The sequence below is a fragment of the Megalops cyprinoides genome, chromosome 1 (genome assembly GCF_013368585.1).
Source record: "Megalops cyprinoides isolate fMegCyp1 chromosome 1, fMegCyp1.pri, whole genome shotgun sequence".
Classification (NCBI taxonomy): Eukaryota; Metazoa; Chordata; class Actinopteri; order Elopiformes; family Megalopidae; genus Megalops; species Megalops cyprinoides.
This window is the reverse complement of record NC_050583.1, coordinates 55,785,432-55,804,015: the sequence shown is the minus strand read 5'-3', so window position 1 is coordinate 55,804,015 and position 18,584 is coordinate 55,785,432. Positions and strand designations below refer to the sequence as shown.

The 18,584-nt window shown below is 41.5% G+C and overlaps 1 protein-coding gene across 1 annotated transcript; it reads right to left on the bottom strand.

Moving 5' to 3' along the window:
* Positions 1-11,385: 11,385 nt before the first annotated feature.
* Positions 11,386-18,121, bottom strand: slc16a9b (solute carrier family 16 member 9b). The gene is made up of 6 exons (XM_036536658.1): positions 17,890-18,121; positions 16,734-16,974; positions 14,553-14,696; positions 13,872-13,967; positions 12,905-13,771; positions 11,386-12,717 (listed from the first exon to the last, which is right to left on the bottom strand). The coding sequence occupies exons 2-6, from the start codon at positions 16,936-16,938 to the stop codon at positions 12,533-12,535; spliced, it is 1,497 nt and encodes a 498-aa protein (XP_036392551.1). The 5' UTR covers positions 16,939-16,974; positions 17,890-18,121; the 3' UTR covers positions 11,386-12,532.
* Positions 18,122-18,584: the final 463 nt, after the last annotated feature.

Genomic DNA, 18,584 nt, shown 5'->3' with positions numbered 1-18,584 from the left:
GAAATTGCATGTCTTTGTTGAGACAGTTCAGCTGTGTTCCATGCATTTAAACTTGAAAGCATGAAGCACATGAAGGACTATGCAATATGCAGCTTCTTATTCTAATTAGTTGGTAATGATTTATATGACTTGGTAGGCAGCTCCAGGGTTTTGATCTGATTAAAAACATAACAGAGTGTGGTGGTTAACCTCTGTTGTTAATCAAATTAAACCATAAATTTGGAAGTTTTTTTTTAAGTATTTCTAGTACATAGTTGCATCTCAATTCAGACAAAAAATACATGGTTTATTTCAAATCTAAGACTAAAAAGCCAGATGAGGGTATTGCTTGTAGAATTATTCATCTCTGCATCAATCTCACTGTAACACAGATCTGTCAGCCAGTAAAAAAACAATGACAACGCAAAATGCAACTAACTCTGCACTGCATGCAAGGGATCATTGGCAGGTTTATGGAGCCTTTATCACAGCTGGCTAATGACCTGTGCTCCGTCATGTTGCTGTTACGTACGTGTTGAACTGCCCAGCACCGACAAGCACAGATTCCGCCGGTTATCACCTGGGTCCAAGAGTTTGCCAACAGTGTTGCTGCAGTAAAATAAGTTCATTGTCAGCTCTGAGCAGTAAAAGCTTGGACATGCCCGGGTATCCTAGAATTCCCTGTCAATGAAAGGGGATCTCCTGATTTTGAGGAGTGGTTGGAATTTTGTTTTCCCAAAGAAATTGCTTCTCAGACAAATAAACATGACCTCAGAAGAGAGCAGTCAGGCGCCCTGCTCTAGATAACACTGCCAGGTCCAAGTGGCTGAATAAACAAAAGGTGTGTAATGCTGTGCTGTGCATTTTACTGGGTAAAAAAGGGAAACTCCACTTGAGAGCACCTCTCTCCTGGAGGTTTCAGCCAGCATCATGTGTCCCTTTTTGAAGACTATGTCAGCACAGGGTTTCAAAATCATTGGTTAAGCCAGCAAATTTTACCACAATCGGTATAAGAGCATATTATATCATACCATTAGATGTGTCAGCATAGCTCTTTTTGCGAAATTTAATAGAACTTCATCTACCTCACTCAGGGTCTGTTGAAATGGAGATACAAAACATGACGTCCTGAAGCACATAAACAAGGGCAGCATATGTCAACTCTGAAAGGATCAAACATGCAGAGAAGTCAGCAAACAGCATCCTGTCATTATCATTAGGTACTTTAAGGTGTTCATATTTAATGTGCATTTAAAATGAATAATTTAGCATCTTCTACACTTTACTCTCCATTCGTAAATGGAGGCAGGGCAATATGAACTTCCCTCGCAGAGAGGTTGTAGTCTTTTATCACCCTTTCAATCATTGTACACATTGTACAGCTGTCATTGCAGGTGTAATAAAAAACAAGCAGTAGACATGTCACTGTCACTGGCATATCTCATTGCTGTAATAAAATAAAACCGCTGCCTATTTTAAGCTGAGGAGAGTCCTTCTGACCAGAGTGTTTGGTGCAGCTGAGTCACCAGGATGTACAGTAAATGTGCTTACAGACCATACGCCTACAAGAGGATCGCCGCACTCATCCGATTACTGTGAAAACATGCAGGACTAAACTAACAGCAACTGGAGAAAATATATGATTTCATTATGTTTATATAATATAACAATATTACAATTGCAATGGCATATTTGCATATACAGAGTATGTGTCTGAGCTGGCTCCTTATTAAGGCTCAGGCCTTCATATACCTGCAACGTTGTTCCTGATCTCTTTGTTGGGTATCGACACAATGCAAGTGTGTGTGTTATAACTGGAGGGTGTAAAGCACTGCCCTGTACTTACTTTTTAATATCCTCTTCAATTTTGCAAATTAATAATCACAAGAAAAATCACAAAGGCTTCAAAGTGTTTCTGTAAAGCCCGCTCTGTGTGAGTCAGTATATTGGCAATCTTTCACAGGTCCAACAATAGCTTCGCAGCAAGTCTCCTGAGACCAACTGCCCGAAACCAGCCAAACCAAGAAATGTAAGCCAAAGACTGGGCTGGGAAGCAGGCTTTGCTTTGTCGGGACATCAGCTGCTCATAAAATGAGCAACCACACAAGATTAACTTTGAATGAACTTCGTTTATCAAAGGGGCAGTAAATAGAACTGAAGCTCTTTTTTCAAGATTGCACATGTAATCATTTTAATGACTTAATAAAGAACTGATGAGCTCTGATAAGCACTATTCGCCTACATTACATTGAGTCTGTGAGGCAGAAATGACCCTGACCTGAAAATGGACCTGTACTCATTCCACAGTAATGTTGGCATAAAGGATAACTGTTCTAAATTCACTTTTTCTGAGGTTCTCTCCCTGACAACAAATTGATTTGGAGCTCACAGACTCTGGATAGTTAGTAGTAACTATTTTCAATGGGATGCTTTGATGCTTCAGGAAAAAAAAAACCTTCTCAAACCTCTTGTACTCTCAGTACCGGTCTTGTTGAAGCAATTCAATCTACAAGTCTACTTTAGTCTATTTCAGGCTCTCCCCTCACCATTAATAGTTTCAACAATGATTACAATCATGAGAGCCCTGTGCCCAAAACATTTCTTCTTCCTTTCAGGTACCTGAAATGGCACGGTTTACCGCGCCAGCCTGGCGGCAGTCCTGTTTTTGAGTGTGTGACTTGGACAGGAGAAATGGTGTGCCTCAGGAGTCTCCACGGAGCATCAGCAGATGGGGTGACCGAACCTCCGAGGGGCTCTTTCCCATTTCCCCTTCCCTTCCACGCTGCGGAGTACCAGCTCTGCCAAAAAAGAAGCCTTAATCCTCTCCCATCAGCCAAGGCTTTTCATTACAGCTCCCTGTGTATTGCTTTGACAGCTGCTATACCTGTTCTGCCCACTGTTTCCATCATATACCTGGCTGCATTAAACATTGCATTACATTCATTTAGTAGGCGCTCTTTTCCAGAGCAACTTCTAGCACAAAAGAACAGAAATATAATCATTCAAGCTGAAGGAGCAACAGGGTCAGAACAGGTTAACAACACTCCCAGACCAGTGAGTGTGAGCATAACACTATTCAAACCCTACCACAAGTTAACTTGTGACAACATATATGTTTATGCTGTTTCAAGAGCAAATAATTGGAATCTTAATGTAAAACTTGATGCACATGATAGTTTTAAATTGGTACATTTCCATTTAACACTATTTATGCGGAAAGTAAATTAGGAGCAAAATCATAAAACTTTTAGATAAAGATATAGATACCTAAAATGTCTGTGTATATATAAATATGTCTTCTTTTCTGATCACACTTTAATGTCAGCGAATACCTTTCTCTAAGCAGTTCAGAGCTCAATTAACTTTCATGAATATGAAAAGGTTTTGTTCTTATGCATTTGGTTGTTAGATGTTGTCTTTATCTCAGTGACTGAAAACTGTAATTACAATATCTGAACAAAATACACAGAAAACCATTATATTCTTTTCTTGTGTTTGAAGTGATTTTTTTTCTCATGAACAGCAGCGCAGAGGCACAGAGTCCTGATAGTAAATGTTGGCATATAACTATACTGTATCTGAACGTATTTGAGCCATTAGCTTTCATTATGAAATTCAAAAGTCTCATGCCTTTTTCCTGGTTGATTATTTAATCAGACCAGGAGATAAACTTGTAACAAACGAAATTACAGAGGCACAAGTAAATAGCACTGCATTGAAATGTTCACTGCTGGGAGAACCTATCTAGAACATATCTGCAACAGGCTATAAAGATTTCATTAACAGCACCTGTAATACTGATAAGTTGTGCTGTCAGATGCCCGGTTAGCCTCTCTTAACCTAGACCAGATAAGGAAAGGGAAAAGGCCTTATGGATTTGGAATACAGTTGTGTGATATTTAGGTGCATGCAGAACTATGGTTGTGCATATAAATGTGGCCTTATTAAGGGAGTCTGTGAGAAAAAAATGGATTACACATTGTGAAACCCTTTTTTCAATAATAATTACATATTAAATATACAAAATATTCTATTTTAGGAGCGATTTTTCACATCTCATATTTTTGAATAGCATGGTCAGGTGCAGGTACAATGAATTTTTGAATGAATGTTACTGAATCTTATAAAGCATTTTATAAGAAATGGCCCCTGTACTGTGGGTAGAGATTAGAGAACTAGAGTACCCATGCACAATCTGTTCCTGAAGGGAAGACAAACACAGCACACCATTTCATATAAGATCCTCAGTACCCAGAGGCCCTCATAGAAGCAACCACTCACAACATTTACAATCCATTTCATAAATCAAATGTAAATGAACTGAAGGGTTGGTGTTTGCTTATGTTCTCAATGAAGGTGAACAGTAGGAATGTTGAAAAAACACACAAAAGAAATCTTGACAAGACAGAAATCATGCATATATCTATGAGGGATGAATTGAACCAATGTAATGAATGTGAAACAGTCATATATTTTATTAAAGTGTCATGCTTTTGACACATGACTGTGAGGACCAGTTTCATCGCATCATAAGCATGAGAGGGACAGCCTACAGGAATGGCCAAAGGAGACAGGCCTGGAAACCTGATCGCTCACAGAGTACAGAGTGGCATGCTGGTATAATGTCCCTGCTTCCGAGCTCTGGCTCCATACACCGCTGAACATCTGCCAGGACATCTGGCACGCACTGAAAACAACCAGTTTTCTCTGTTGCTGAAATGTCAAGACGGCATATTTTCTTACCTTAATGAAAACTGACTGATTCATCATTTATGGTCATAAAAAACAGGTGAAATGCACGCTAAACAGAACAAGGCCCAAAGATATGAGAAATTCATATCATTTGTATTATTGCTACAAAGTTTTCTGAAACATTTCTGAAAAGCTAGTTGACTGTAGTTGACTGATGAAATTGTTTTACATGTTATACTTTGCATATTCGAATATGTAATCTCATTACACAGTATGAACTGGTAAAATTCTTTTTTTTTTTGTAAATGATTTCAAAATCACATCATTACAATTCCTGTGTGAAATGCATGAAAAACAGCTTATTGTGAATGTTGATCTGGTGGGAACAAAATCAAGATCTGGTCTGCTTTGATCAAGCTGGAATCTCTTCCTAGAAAACAACTGCTGGCTGCTGACTGTGGAAAGGTCAGATTAACATTTTCTCGTATGCATGAACAAGCCACAACAACAAAACATTCTGTCTGCTCTGCCACAATTAAGTGATTAGGCCAAGCATGTAATTACTGGAAGTAGGAACAAGGAGCAGTACTGCACTGTGTACAATTTTTGAGGAGATGTGTGATGTACAGATGAGTATACAGTATTTGTGCCCATGTATTGTCCACTGGTGAGTTCTAGAGTAGAATGTGTGAATCCCATTTAGGCTACACATTCTCATCATAGGCAGTTATGTACTTATCAATACCCGGCCTGCTGAAGCAAAAGGCCTGGACCTAAAATACAATTACGTACAGACAAATATGACAAAGAGTGTTGTGGATGTCTATGGTTATGCTAATACTGAGCTGTAAAAATTAGCAGATCACATCTTTAGTCCAAAGGAAGTTCCCAAAATCTTCTGAAATCGTGCAGAGTGCAGTTGTAGGTAACAGAAAACATAATTCCCAAGCAAATGCAATTTACACCAACTGTTATTTAAAAAAAAAAATCTCAGAACATCCAACAGAACATCGGCAGAGTTCTACTATTGACATTTGAACTTTGCGTGACCTATTGCAAATGGCCGTTTGACTTTTGCAACCACAGAGCGAGGTGTAATCATTGACATGGTACACTGTAACTTGAGGCCAGTGTAGTCCATTAATGAGGTGCAGAGCTGTTTGCTGGAAGCTGTTTGTGGTGGTAATCAATCAAACAGGCACTAAACCAGATGGCACAAGGGAGATGGACCCTTGAAAGGACTCAAGCATTGAAAACAACATCAAAGTGGCGGTGACTCTAAGGAGACTGGGAGATGAGGGCAGACACGACAGAGATGCTATGAAAGTAGTGTCTCCATCAACAGGTGAATGGAAAGGCCCTGTGTCTGGCAGCCCTCAACTTTGTCAGTAAAATGATATTGTTTGGTTGTGGGCTTTGGATTGTGTGCAGATAATTTCCCAATTCTACACAAGTTAACAATTCCCAAGTGGGATGACCACATAGCAGGAAGCTAATGTTGGCAACCTGCACTCACCATAACAAGGCTTACGTACAACACAGCAGTGTGTTCTAAGTGAACATGCAGTAAGCATTTACTTTGTAAACAGTCTGGAGGGCTACACAATCACAGGATCAGATTCCTTTCTCAAGAGAAACCCTATCTCCCAGTGTTCTCGTAGTTGTGGTTCGCTCATCTGATCAGCACAGGAGACTTGAAAGCAGCTACCACTCAATATAACTCTCAAACTCTGCTGTGCACAATGTAACTTTTGAAGCTTAGCAATCTCAACCATGACACACTTCATGTAGGCTGACCCAGACCCGGTTATCATCATGACATTGCTATGTGTGTGCTACTCTTGAGGGAACATTAACCTTTATCCTATCACACAAAAGCACTTAGGTCTTGGCACCGCTTGATCAGTTAGATACGATCCAGCATCAGATTACTGTGCAGAGGAGCAGCAAAGATGGGTGAATTCTTGCTGCCCGCTTGAAAGAATGACTGGCTAATCATGACAGAGGCAGAGCAGAATAAATCCAACAGGAATTACGTCAGGATGTTAGCGGTGTGTCTTGTGCACACAGAGGGTATGCTAATCACCGCGAAGCGCTACTTTTAACTTGATGAGAGCGGAGCTATCGCCACACTCCCCTGCAGAGAACGAGCTGGCGCCTGCCTCCTCGTGTGGTTACCATGGTAACCAGGACCACCATTGATTCATGTTAGATTGACCGCGGGGACATTAGAAACGGAACACAACACACAGCCACCAGTCAGTCCACTGGTCCTCCATTATCGAGGGGTTCTTATGAAAGTGTTGAATTAGAGCACGCCTGCTTGGTTTACAAGCCCTCAAGTAAGCGTAAATGCTGTGGAAGGCCAAGGCAGGAAAGCTAGTTACAAGATGTAGCGTTGCTTACTAGTTTGCAGGTATCATTTGACTGTATATGATTAGCAGCATAAACAAGATCTGAACAAGGGGTATCGCGGTTTATTTTAATTTCAGAGCACTTAATATAGATTGCAGGGAGGAGTTTTCACAGTGACCCACTGACCACAGTGTAAGCTTGAATTCTAAATATAAATGTATACCAGTGCAAAATTGTGTAATGACATGAAAAATGATATCTTTGCATGTGTGCACTTTCTGATTTCAAAAGACACAGCTGCAGAGTAAGGGCTGGGTGGTAGATTATTACTGCTGCCTTGGGCATTGTACTTAATCTGCTTCATGTTAATTAATAAGTTTAAAAAAAACACCTCTGCATAATCGTTAGTGTAACCTACCCTGGGAAAGGAAACTTGTAAAGCAAAATGATAAATTAATGAAAATGTCACCTAATAAATAAAATAAACAGCTCCCCCTAGTGAATTTAACTGGGTGGTGCAATGGCAAAGCGGCAGGGGAGGAAAGAAATGTGATGAGTCGACAGTACCTTCCATTTTTGTAATCACCATCTCAAGCAGTGTTGTGTCACAGAGAGTCAAATACAGGTCAAAATTCAAAATCCACCTCACGCCCAGGGCATGCCCTGAATTGTACTGTATTAAAATGTATCATTGCCGCATTTCAAAACTAATTGGGAGTTTACTGTGCAAAGTCTGTTCAACTGAAGCAAAAGAATTTTTAATATATTTTTATATACACACACTAGACACACATTTGTGCAGCCGTGTCAAAAGGAGGAAGCTTTTTCATTTTCTTTTATTTTTTAATTATTTTTTCAGGGAGCTATAAATACATTGTTTACTTGGACATGATGCAAGTGTACGGTCCTGTTGAAAGGTTGCATAATCACAAAAGAGCCGACCTATATGAAAAGCATGAGGAGGGCCTTTAAATATACCGCTGGCATGCGCCTGTCCCCCAGCTGTCCTGCTCGTTTTCCCTCCTCTTTTGCATGGGGGCCTTTCCCAAGCACCGCTGCAAACACCCTGACACTCGCCCCTCCTGTTACTCAGCTGCGTCAGGCGTACAGCGCGACAGCAAAGTCCTCTGACCTGACACTGCACTTCTTGTGTTCGGGGCATGGAGTGACTGCCGAGAATAGCTCTTTAAACACGCCAGCAGGGCTCATCAAATATAAAGAGGTCACATTTTGTTTACGCAGCCCGGGAAACGACACAAGCCGAGCCCCTCTTCTCGTATTGATCCCTTCTGTCTGCTGGCTCACACCACCACCGCCCCCATTCCCCTTCCCAAAAAAGGGTAACCCGTGCACAAACACATTATGCAACTTTGGGACTTCTGAGTTATTTACTACCACAGTTTGAGAGCCTTGTTTTGAAATAAAGTTTCCCTGAGTGGATGCGTGTTCAATATGTTTATATGAAACAGCCAAACAGAATGCACAAGTAAAGGTTTTCCCCTCCAAACATCCTTTTGAAAGCCCATCTCTCAGAGGGCTACAGGTCATTGCTCATTGTGACACACTTCTTACTGGAAAAACAAGGCAAAAACAATGGAACCGGTTCTCCAAAGCCATGTGACTAACTTGGATCTGAAAGAAGGCACTCAACAGGAAGTGACTAAAGTATGAGAGGGAACTGTAATTGTTTGTGGGGAGATTCCCTTCAGAGGATGGTACAGATAATCCTTTAGGGGAAAATACATGGATTCTAAAAACTGTGTTGTATAAACCATTCTAAAGGGTTCTGTCTTAAGGACAGTCAGTCTGTGCCATTGGCTGTTTCTCCACTACAGAGCTTAAGCCCCAGATCTTCAGCCCAGGAACTCCACAAAGAAAGTTAAGCACTACCTCGTGAGCTGGAGGTGTTCTTCCAGTTTGGGCTTACTGTAAAAAGGGGGCTTCACATGATGCCTTGGTACCTGACTGTAGCTTCGAAGTAGTGGCTGGAGAAGCAACTGGACGTTCAAAGCTGACTTTAAGCACTGGATCTGGCCCTCAGTGGAGAAGGGGGGCCAGAGTTGCGATAGCTGGTACAGTGTGGAGTATAACGGAGTGCCCACGTCATTCAGAAATGTCATATTTGCAGCCATTAGTGTGGGCAGGTATTAGATCAGAGACCATTCCATTTTGTACCCTGATTCTGGTTGGAGCTTTTGAGATGCATTGGAGACCTGTGTTTCAAACAGATTTCTGTTCGTGGCTTCTTTGGCTTTGAATACAGCGAACAGGCTGAACAGCACCAAAGAGCTCCCCATCCCCTGTACATCATGAGATGTAACCAACATATAGCAGGACAAATTAGTGTTTCTATTGGTCAAAACTGGGTTGATAGGTTTAAACAAATTGCCTGTTTAAAACTTGTCATTTGCTGCAGCACCAATGTGACATGGCCGTAACTGTGGCCCATGTCCATGTGACAGGTGACAGTCTGAAGTAACTCTAACAGAAGCAGCTTGTGCTGGGAGGTCTCTCAGACCTTAGATCTCATTTCTCACATCTGCTCATGCAATTTAGGAAGCAGTATGGTCTAGTGGAAAGAGACAGGGCTTGTAATCTAATGTTTACAGGGTTAATTACCTGTTGGGGCAGCAGTTGTACTTTTAGGTAAGGTATTTAACCTGAATTACTTTGGAAGTGTCCAGCTCTATAAATAATAAAGAGTGAAAATTTTTAGACCTGTAAGTTGCTTTGGAAAAGCGTATCTGCTGAACAACTGTACTGGTTGAGGTGTAACAGTAGCTACATTTTGCTAAGGAAGAGGTGAGGACCCCAAAAGCTACTAATGAAAGAAAAGCAGTTTGTTAAAAAAAAAAACTAAGCAGGGAAAAGAGGCTGTGACTGCCTCACCCAGCCTCTGAAACAACTACTGTCCAATCACACTCACCTCAGTGGAAATTCAAAGTTTAGGATGTGGGTAAACATTAGAAGTTACACATGCAGTAAAAGAGGCCCTTGTTCTAATGTTAGGCCAGCAAACCACAGCATTCCATTTCCGCATGGGTGTGTGGATGGGGTGTGTGCATTTCTGTATAAATCTGCTGTGGGAGCACGAGGATTAAGGTATTTACTTGCAGTGTAATACAGGTAGACATGCAGATACCTTTTGCTAGGTCATGTGACCAGAGCTCATTATTGTGTAGCAACCACATTATCCAGAGTATCCATGGTGACTTGCAGATCAGCGTGTAACGCAATCTGCGTGCACCTTATCTTTCGGAAAGTCCTTAAAATATGAGCCAACAGCTCCATTTGGAACAGGGTCTTTAAGTGGGTAACTTCCTTTTCTTACTCTTATACACTGACATGATATGATATCCCTGCAGCACAGGGGTTATTTCCATAGCACTGTGCTGTTTTAAGCATGGTTAAAAAATAACCAGTGTGTTTCTATTTTAAATGGAAGCTGAGGATGGTTACTACACAGCACCATCGATATCTAAGTGCCATGTCTGACCAGCTAGATATACTAGCTATCTGCTTGCTAAATACATTTTGCATTTATAAAATGGTATATAAATGGTTCTGTGGCCTCATTTTGGAAAATATCACGTATTGTGAGATTCAAAAGAAGAGACATCCAAAAGTATTCCCCATTCAGACCTTTTATCTGAACCTGGGTGATACTGATGTTGTGCTGCTCAAGTTTCAGCTTTTTGTCCGAGAGGGCAGTTGTTTGGAGGCCAGGTTACACCTTTACTTGTCTCTCCCTTTGCATAGGCAGTGCTGCCTGTATGGGAACAGGATGTGCAAAAGAACATTACATTAACATTGCTCTAGAGACACCCTTCCTGGGGAAGACACTGAAATAAACTGAAAATAAAAATACAGATAAATATGTCTGATGTGAAGGTCTGAATGCTTAAATGATTCTATCAAAAAAATAGATTTTTAACACCATCATGTTTAATAAGGAATATATTCTACTTTTTGTTTTTTTTTTTTAAAAAAAAAGAGTCTCTTTATTGGCAAATTTCTTTGAAAAATGAAAAAAAAAGAAAAAAAGAAAATTAAAGGATACAACACAGATATAACATAGAAAGGTTTAAGACAATGTGTAGGTTCAGAAACTGATCATTAAAGCTGTCAGCATCAAAATTCTTCAGGCATTTTAGATCATAAGCTTTTAACATGTTTTATCATAATACATGTTTTCAAAAGCCTTTACCTTCAAATGACATAACATGTTTGAACATTTTCTTTGAAATGACTAATAATAACAACAACAACAATAATAATAATAATAATAATAACAACAATAATAAGATGAAACATTTTCACATACGCATAACCTGGATCAGTGCATACAAAAATAGACAAAAAGGCTAGTATCTTTTATGACTGTTGTTTCAAAACCAAACCTCACAAAAAATCAACTCACTAGCTATGAGTTCTTGATGAGTAGGCAAATGTGACTACAAGTCTTCAAAATACAGCTGCTGTACATATGTAAGTGGCTATTGCTTGCAAGTCACAGAACTAGGACCAGCCTCATGAAAAACAGTATTAACAGCCGACGGCCAAATGACAAACTGGACTGTATTTTTGAATAATTTCTCTTCTGACATCCTGTATTGGTCGAACTTTTTTCAAAAAGCTGTGCTTTAATTAAATGTGAGGAGTGTCGCTGGTTCATACTGACATTTGGATAGTAAGCGTGCGAGAGAATCCCGGCTTCAGCGCCTACTTGTTCAGAAAGCAAGGCACTTTTATTCATTAGGCTACAGTTGCATGCTGAAAGCCAGCAGTGAGGACCCCCAGACTTTGGGCTTTGGTTTATTACACTGAGTTGAGTCCAAAATGTTCTTTTAAAAAATCTAGAAAAAAAAATCTTGTGCGGTTGTACAGAGTTCATTAAAGTGCATTCCCTGTTTTATTCCAATCCCTGAAATTCACATACACGTGTGTGAAAAGAATTCAAGAAATTGGAATTGCATGGTAACACAATTCAATACTCTAAGTAGTTCATTTCAACAGTCTCTATAGAATATTTATGCAGGGTGTTTCATTGTAGAAACCTACACCAGTTTTTCTCCGAACGTTGACTGAGCCACATTAAAAGAATTGAAGGCCATTTCCATGAGCAACACGTAGAGTAAGAATCATACAATGAACAGCATTCTTACAGTAAACATAATCCAGTATTTCAAACGTGTAAAAACACCACTGTACTAAAGCCTCTTAAAACAAGGCCATATCAATACAGCTTAGAGACACAGAGGAAAGATAATGCCTTATAATGAAGCAGTCAACAGTATCAACTGAAATGCATTCAAGTTTAAAAAAGGCTACTCCATTTCAACTGTTGCCTCAAAATGCATGAAACTTTGAAGGCAAAATTTAATGCACCATATTTCCCCACCAAACAGCTCATTTCGCAAGGGGGGAAAATACATATTCAGTGGTTGTTAACATCACACATGGGAAATGCTGCCAAATACCTCTTAGTGCAGATGAAGGCCGTTGTTTATGCTACAGAGGCAATTTTGTCACAGTTGCTTGTGTATTCAGTGTCAGCCCTGGTGTTTTCTTTCTTGTTCTTGTTCCAGCAAGGCAAAGCAGAGAGGAGGAGGCTGATTCCTCCCAGCAACACACACGATCCACTGAAGTAGAATGCAAGGTCATAAGACTGTGTCCAGTCGTAGAACCAGCCTGGAAAAGAGAGACAAGACTTCTGTTGAAGGACACTTGGCTACCTGTGGCATCAGTCAACTGAAAATCAACAGCATGGCAATGGCAAGTCTACGTTTTTCCTGACTTTATCACATTGTTTCTATGTACTCAAACACCTTATACCTCTACTGAAGAAAGGTGAGAGGTGGCAGGGTGACTGCCTTACCTACAACTGGAGGTCCAAGCATAATTCCGAAACCGCCAAAGAACATCAAGATCCCATAGGCTTGGGTCAGGGACTCGATGCCGACGATTTTGGTAGTGACGTAGGGCGTGATGGACCAGTTCCCAGAGAAGAATCCCACCACCGCTGAGAGGATCTGAAGACCGACGTAGGTCTTGGACACGGGAATGACCAGCAGGGCCACGCCTGTGCCAACCAGGGTGAAGGTGTAGAGGTAGAGGCTGTTGATCCAACGCATGTCGGCCATTATGCCCAGCACCAGTTTGCCCAGCCCGGTGGTGATGGCAACAATGGAGACCAGGGGTATGATGCTGACGCCATCGATGAGCCCCTCGCTCTGGGCCACGTCCTCCATGAAGAGCACAGGTGGGAACGCCCCCAGGCTAAAGAGGAAGAGGGCAATGCAGAGAGACGTGAAGACGCGGTCGTGGAGGAACTCGGCCGTGGTGTGGAAGTACTTGGCGTAGGCCTTCTGCTTCTTCTTGATTATCTTCACCAGGGACAGGCTGCTCAGGAAGGTCTTCTCGTAGGCCAGCGCGTCTTTGGCATCCACGGTGATCAGCAGGTCATTGACAGTCGGGCCTTTTTCGGCAGTGCCCGTGGTGGTCTTGATGGGGTCCTCAGTGACGGGGGGCTTCTCGGACTGTGAGAAGTGCTGCTCCTCGGCTCTCTCGTACGCCGCTTTCTGTTTGAGGTAGTAGCCTGGCAGGTGCAGGGGCCGCATTGGTCCAGCGCAGGCTATGAGGTTCAGAGCGAGGGCACCGACGATCAGCAAGCACCCATCCAGTCCGAAGAGCTCGATGAGCTCGTTCTGGGCCGTGGCGTACAGGAAACCTCCAACACTTGTACCTAGAGGACAAAGTAGACCGCTAAAGGTTAAATCTGCTTCGATGGGCACAGGACAAAGAGGTAATGGTGGTTCCCTAGACAAACGAAAGGGCAGCTCTACCTGTTGTGACTATTCCGAGTGCCAGGCCACGTCTCTTGTCGAAATACTGGCAGGTGATGGTCACCGTAGCAGCATACACCAACCCACAGCCCAACCCTGTTTGAAACAAACCAAATTAAAGATGAATTAATTGGTAACCAAGGGCAAGAAAAAAACCACAAAGACAAACGTGCCAAAGAATTTCAAGGTTTGCAGAATCATATTAAGAGTCACCAAACAAACCGAACAAGTAATACTTGATAAAGTGGTTAATGAAGCAGCAGCACGCTTACTTACCACTCTCTCATTATAAGGCATATGTGAAAAAAATATGCGGGGAGGAAACTTTTTATGGCTAATCCTTTTGCAGAAGGCAATAGACAGAAATGACAGGCGAGAGCAGGGTTTAGAGTGCAGGTGATATGCCACTGAAAATATGTGCACCTTAGCCACCGCTAATGTAAATCTTTTTAGGTCCACTCCCACTTTCCATTGTGCCGTGAGATAAAACATGTTGATACTATCAGCCAGGTTTCCAGAGTGCACCTAACAGCAGCATTTTTCCCCATTCTGTTTACAGTGTTCTCGCAGGGCGTACTATATTCTGTGACTTGTGGGCATTTGGTGAACATGGCTGACCTATGCTTGCACTCCAGCTCAGAAGTTTGCCAAGTTGGCATGCAACGAATGTGTCTCACGTACCGACAACTATTCCGTAGGAGAAGATGAGAAATGGGACGTTGGGTGCGAAAGCACTGAGCATGAGACCTCCGGCCACCATCACCCCACTGAAGATTGTGACAGGTCTGGCGCCGAAGTTGATCACGCAGGCACTACAGATGGGACCTAGCAACACACAAAGAAGCACAAAAAAAAACAATTATCATAACACTGTAACAACCCACTTTGCATACAAAGGACATAGATTTTAAAGTGGCAGGTGCTGTCTTGACAATTCAGGGTCAGCGTGGCCACTCTTTCCAGCCACACTAACTGAAGCATTCTTGTGATTGTAGACTTGTGGCTGTTGTCCTTACAATAGGGGGCTGGGGACACTACAACAATGTCACAATGCAACATCTGCTAAACACCTGATGTCAGAGGAGAAGACCATCTGAGGCCACGAGATTCCTTTATTTTTCGGTGACAGTTTTTAAGTATTGTAGGTGAGGGGTGAGAACACTACTTCTTCTGGTAGCACCCTATTATAGTCCTTTTTATACAAGCACAATAATCATGAAAACAGCTTTAATGCCCACTCTCACAGTACTTCTGTAGGTCATGCCAGGACAAAGTCAGTTCTTCACTGGAAACAACAGGGACTTCAGCCAAGCAAGAGCTGAGGCCCTCAATATCAGTTAACGACACACTACACTGCCAACAGATCAGAGACTGAAGTGTTTGTTTGGTCGTAATTATAAAGTACTTGAATCCCAAACCACTTCAAACAAACCTCATCTGAAGTTTGGTAATGGTTCCTGTAATGTCTTTATTAAAATATAAATTTGGTGAACATATCTATTAACGTACAGCCTGTGATGAATGCAGTCTTTTTGTTTAACCATAACTCACTGTACTGTGAGGACATTACTCAAAGTTGTTAGCAGCTTAACAGAAATATGTGGCAGGGTGAACAGCTACAACACTAAGTTGAATGTACCAATTTATAGAAGCGCACTTGCTGCGCTGGTTTACACCCTCACATTTCCACAATATGGCTTAAATAAGTGCCTCGGTATGCATGAAAACCTATAAACACTACTTCTGCAGAAAGGTAGTGAAGATTCTAAACAGAAGAAGATGGTAAATATGGAGAGAAGCTCTCCATGCTCTGCAGGTAAGACCAATACGCTGATACAATGACAGCATACTGTAAAAGCTGCCCTTGGTTTAGCACTATCTGTTTCTATATTCCAGTGTACCGCACTGCAAAGTCACCCTGACTGATGGTACTATTGGCATTGCTTATTGGCAGGGCACCGGGTGAAGGACTACTGCCAGCAGCAAGAATTGCCTGAGGCACTTGATGAAATAATTAGTGCTTCAAAGCTATTTGGTGCGAGAGATTTTTTTGACATAACGCTCTCTGTTCTGCAGAAGGATAGATGGCTTTCATAACAGGCATGGCCCTACTTAAACAAAGTGACACAGCATGCCTTTATGTGTTCCACTCTGTTCAAGGTAGCATGTAAAAATGAAGCTGAACAGACAAGCCTCATGTTCATTTCCCTGCAGCGTAAGATCAGATAAGAAGGAAGCACCGGAGCTGACTAAGTAACACAAAAAAATCATAACTTGCATTCATAGTCTATGTTTTAGAACATCTTGCTTGAATCACAATAATAGGGGGTGATAATATTATGTTCTGTTAAATGTGGCTTGTCCCACCCACATGATCTGAATTAAATTAACTCAGGCCTTATATCACCTGTGTCTTTTGCAAGAGCTGATAATGACATATCAAGATTCTGATCTGACGCAACATGTAGACCTGCCACAGAAAATTAGCAACGCTTTGACTTTTCCTGAGAGCTTCCTTTTATGAGTGTGACAGGTTGGACAGTACTGTCATTTTATCAGTTACATGAATTTAACAAACAACTTGCATTTTCGAAAACAATGTCCTAACCATGCTGAGTGATTTGTGTCCTTTTAACTTCATGATATTTATTTATTTCCCAGTGTTCATCTGGGCCCCTTATGAAAACAGCAAATAGTTCTCTGCTCTGTAAAAGCTGAGGCAGAGATGGCTCATCAAAATGCTAGTGTTCTTGTGCAAGCACCCCCAGATCAATGTTAGTAAGCAATTGATCTGGGGTCGATTGCATGAAATGGACAGGGATCACTGCAGGTTCTGTGGTGCACTGCGCACACTGAACTTACTGGCAATCAGTCCGACACCAGACACCAGAGACCCAACCCATGCAGTCAGTCCTTTGCCCTCCTGGAAAGCGTCGAGCCACTCTGGGTAGAGGACTCCCACAGACTGGGGGGACCCGTAGGCAAGAAACTGGGCCATGAAGGACACCAGCACGATGACCCATCCCCAGCCACCATCCAGGGCTTTCTTGGAGCTCTGTGGATTCATCCTGTGAGTTAGGATTTAAGGTCTCAATGTGGTTTCCTACAACACAAGAAAAAAAAAGTAACATGCATATGTCAGCAATATACAATCTTAGTATTTCCACCAACGTTTTGTAAAAGAGCCCGTACCAAAATAACAGACAATGCCAACTCTCACAGATAATTAAAAACAAATAGAACAAGCAAAGAAACAATAACAACAAAAATAATGTATGTGCACATTTCTTATACCTTGATGTTAAATAGAGGACCTTATGCTTTATGCCTGGTTTACCAGGCAGGTAGTCTGCCAAACGTCCTAGCTGAGTTAGTAGCTCTCCATCCACCCCGGTCTCATTTTGTCTGTTCGAAGACCACACCTTTAAAGGAGGGGTAAATGCACAGGGACAGCCTACTCCGTTCTTGGCCCTACATAACATAATGTTGTCCTTAAATTCTGTGTCTCGCCCCTAAGATGCCAGCTGTGCTGGTGCTTATCCAGTGTTATAATTAGGCTACGGATGTTCTTGCTCAAGCCGAGAATTAAACATGTTGATCTTCTGAGAATCGGACGAACGCATCTCCACTAAGTTAGCCGGCAGCTGCAGCAAGCGATGGTGACAGTCCCTACTGTACGCTACATCCTTTTCCTGTAAATAATTTTCTTACATCAAACTCCTCAGGATATTTACTAATTATTTGGAAAATGCTTACGCTCGCTTGCTTTCTGACATAAATAACTATGGAGGAGACTTATTATAATTAAACACCTTTTTAACCAATTAAGGTTTATCTGGATAAAAATCGTAAAAACAGATTCATTTATGCTACATGACATGCTCAGATTCACTGTTAATTCAATTAAACGTTGTTAAATGTTACATGTGAATGATTCCGTTGTTCGTTCCGTTGTGAGCATTTTTTCAAATACATAATTTACGATACATACAGCAAATTATAAAACAATACGACTTACCTCGGCAATTATAGGCACCTGCAAAGCTGTCGTTCAAGTGAGTGCAAAGTTGGCAGGGTGAGCTGATGTGAAGGTTTGGATCATAGCACTTCATATGAAAATAAAATAAAACGGAGAGATATTAGCGACATCTCTTCAAGTAACAGTTTGAAGTTAGAGGCTAGAATGGGGTTTCCTCTCCACTTAAATAGCTACTGTGAGCTCAGGCTGCGCTAGGTACTGCTTTTGTTGCCAAGAGTAGAAACCGGTTTGAAGCTGTTCTCGCTGGTCTGGGTAAAATACGATGCTAAACTTCCTCCTATTTTACAGTGATCATAGATCTCATCATAGCGTCGAGTGTGTTTACTTCGTATTTGAATATGTAAATAACAATACATGAAATGTATTCCAAGACGCATTTTGCACAGTCGTATGACCGCACATTTTGTGAAACATTGACTGTTAATATAATTTAATCCGAAAGCTAAAATTAATTAATAAACGAGGAAACACGGACTATCTTATGGTTGTCATTCATCCAAATGGGTCCAGTGCTTATATTGGCCATTTTAAGAGATACGAATGTTTTTTCTTCTTCTTTTTAATGGAAATGCCGAGTCTTTTCTGTTGTGTATGTCTTCTGTGCAATTGCTCCCCTCCCCCAGTTTGTGAAACGAAACGGTGCTCATCATTCATTTAAAATAATAAATGGCCTG

Excerpts from the sequence above, each read along its gene's own strand:
- slc16a9b (XM_036536658.1), bottom strand. The coding sequence starts at position 16,938 with ATGAATCCACAGAGCTCCAAGAAAGCCCTGGATGGTGGCTGGGGATGG. Across the intron at positions 14,697-16,733 it reads TGGTGTCGGACTGATTGCCA|GTCCCATCTGTAGTGCCTGC; the intron begins GTAAGTTCAGTG and ends GTGTGTTGCTAG. Across the intron at positions 12,718-12,904 it reads GCTTGGACCTCCAGTTGTAG|GCTGGTTCTACGACTGGACA; the intron begins GTAAGGCAGTCA and ends TCTCTTTTCCAG.